At 52.5% G+C, this 1,382-nt stretch overlaps 1 protein-coding gene across 1 annotated transcript in view; it reads left to right on the forward strand.

Annotated features, from left to right (window-relative positions):
- The first annotated feature begins 8 nt into the window (after positions 1 to 8).
- LOC119366488 (lysine-specific demethylase JMJ25-like) overlaps positions 9 to 1,382 on the forward strand; it is a 7,252-nt gene continuing 5,878 nt past the window's right edge. Inside the window, exons 1-2 of the mRNA XM_037632234.1 lie at positions 9 to 269; positions 831 to 989. Coding sequence (XP_037488131.1) covers positions 63 to 269; positions 831 to 989 — 366 coding nt within the window. The 5' untranslated portion in view covers positions 9 to 62. The remainder of the gene's footprint in view (positions 270 to 830; positions 990 to 1,382) is intronic.

Raw genomic sequence — 1,382 nt, forward strand, 5'->3', positions numbered from 1 at the left:
CTCGCGAACTCTCGCATCTCTCCGCTGCGCCGGAACGCAAACCGCACCCTCCGACGCAGGGGATGGACGTAGAAGGAGGAGGAGGAGGAGGAGGAGGGTCCCGAGCGGCGAAACGACGGGGAAGGAGGAGGATCCCGAGCGACGACCGGGGCTTCACGTCGGCGGTGAGGCCCTGCGACGAAGGGCGCGGCATAGCGGCCGGGAACAGGCCGCAGAGGAACAGGAGGACGGCGCCGGACACCTACCGCGAGCCCAGCTCCGACGATGAGGTGGGGATGTCTCCTTAATTCTTACTTGCGTTGTGCTTGTGCGCCACTTCGTGGTTAACGCGCGCGGCGATCGATCGCTCCGTCTTCGAGGGTTTAGGATTTGCTTGTGGCGGAACCCATCGCACTATCTTATTCCATTTCATAATTCTCTTCCGGTCCTTCCCGTTGCCGTTCCTATTTTTTGCGATCGGGCGACGAAGTTTAGCTGATCTGCGATTCATCTCCCTTTCTATTCAGTATTTGTTTCTGGACAGGTGTTTTGGTTTGGGTTAGATGATATAGATCTCACCATCTTGGTGCACGGAAATTGCAGGGATGACCATCTAGGGTTCTACTAGTGTGATACGTTATATCGATTTGCCTTTATATCTGGGCTGAAGATCGTTGTCTTCTTGCCACCTTTTGCAAATATTTGGTGATGCTTCTCATTTTGGTCTAATATAGACGCTGTGATTTTCGTTTAGGATGAGCTTAGGTTGACTAATTTCATTGTATTTTTTAGTACACAGCACTACTGCAGTGCACACTTTGGTTGTCTAATTTTGTATGTTGCACTTATAGGATGGTGAGGAACCTGTGAATAATCGAGTTGTTCAGCCTCTGAACAAACCCAAGAGAAGTGATGCGGGGAAAAAGAGGGGGCCCAGAAATAAGAAATCAGATCAAGATGGCAGCAAGGTCCACTCCCCGGATGGGCAAAACCATGGTGGAGACAATTCGGTAAATTACTTCACATATGTTTCAAATTTTATTTCTGCAATGGTTTTATGGACATTTTATAAGAGTATTTAACCAAAAACTACCACAATTCACGGAACCGTGACGAAAAACTACCACTTTACGATTTTGTCCCGAAAACTACCACTTTTTTCCTAATCCGTGGCAAAAAACTACCAAGTCGCGAAATCGCTCGCTTTGCCTGGGTTAAACGCGAATCTGACCGCTTGGGCCCACGAACCAGGTGCCACCCTGGCCATCCTTCGCGCCGGAGACGCACCCGCACGCGCGCGCCCGCTCCCACCTCGCCGTCGTCGTGCCCACCAAGCTTCTGGGGCCGGCCACTGCCGCGTGGCCGCCAGCGCCGCGCTGCTGCTCCCGCTCGCGGGCGAGCGC

The sequence above is a fragment of the Triticum dicoccoides genome, chromosome 1A (assembly GCF_002162155.2).
Source record: "Triticum dicoccoides isolate Atlit2015 ecotype Zavitan chromosome 1A, WEW_v2.0, whole genome shotgun sequence".
Classification (NCBI taxonomy): Eukaryota; Viridiplantae; Streptophyta; class Magnoliopsida; order Poales; family Poaceae; genus Triticum; species Triticum dicoccoides.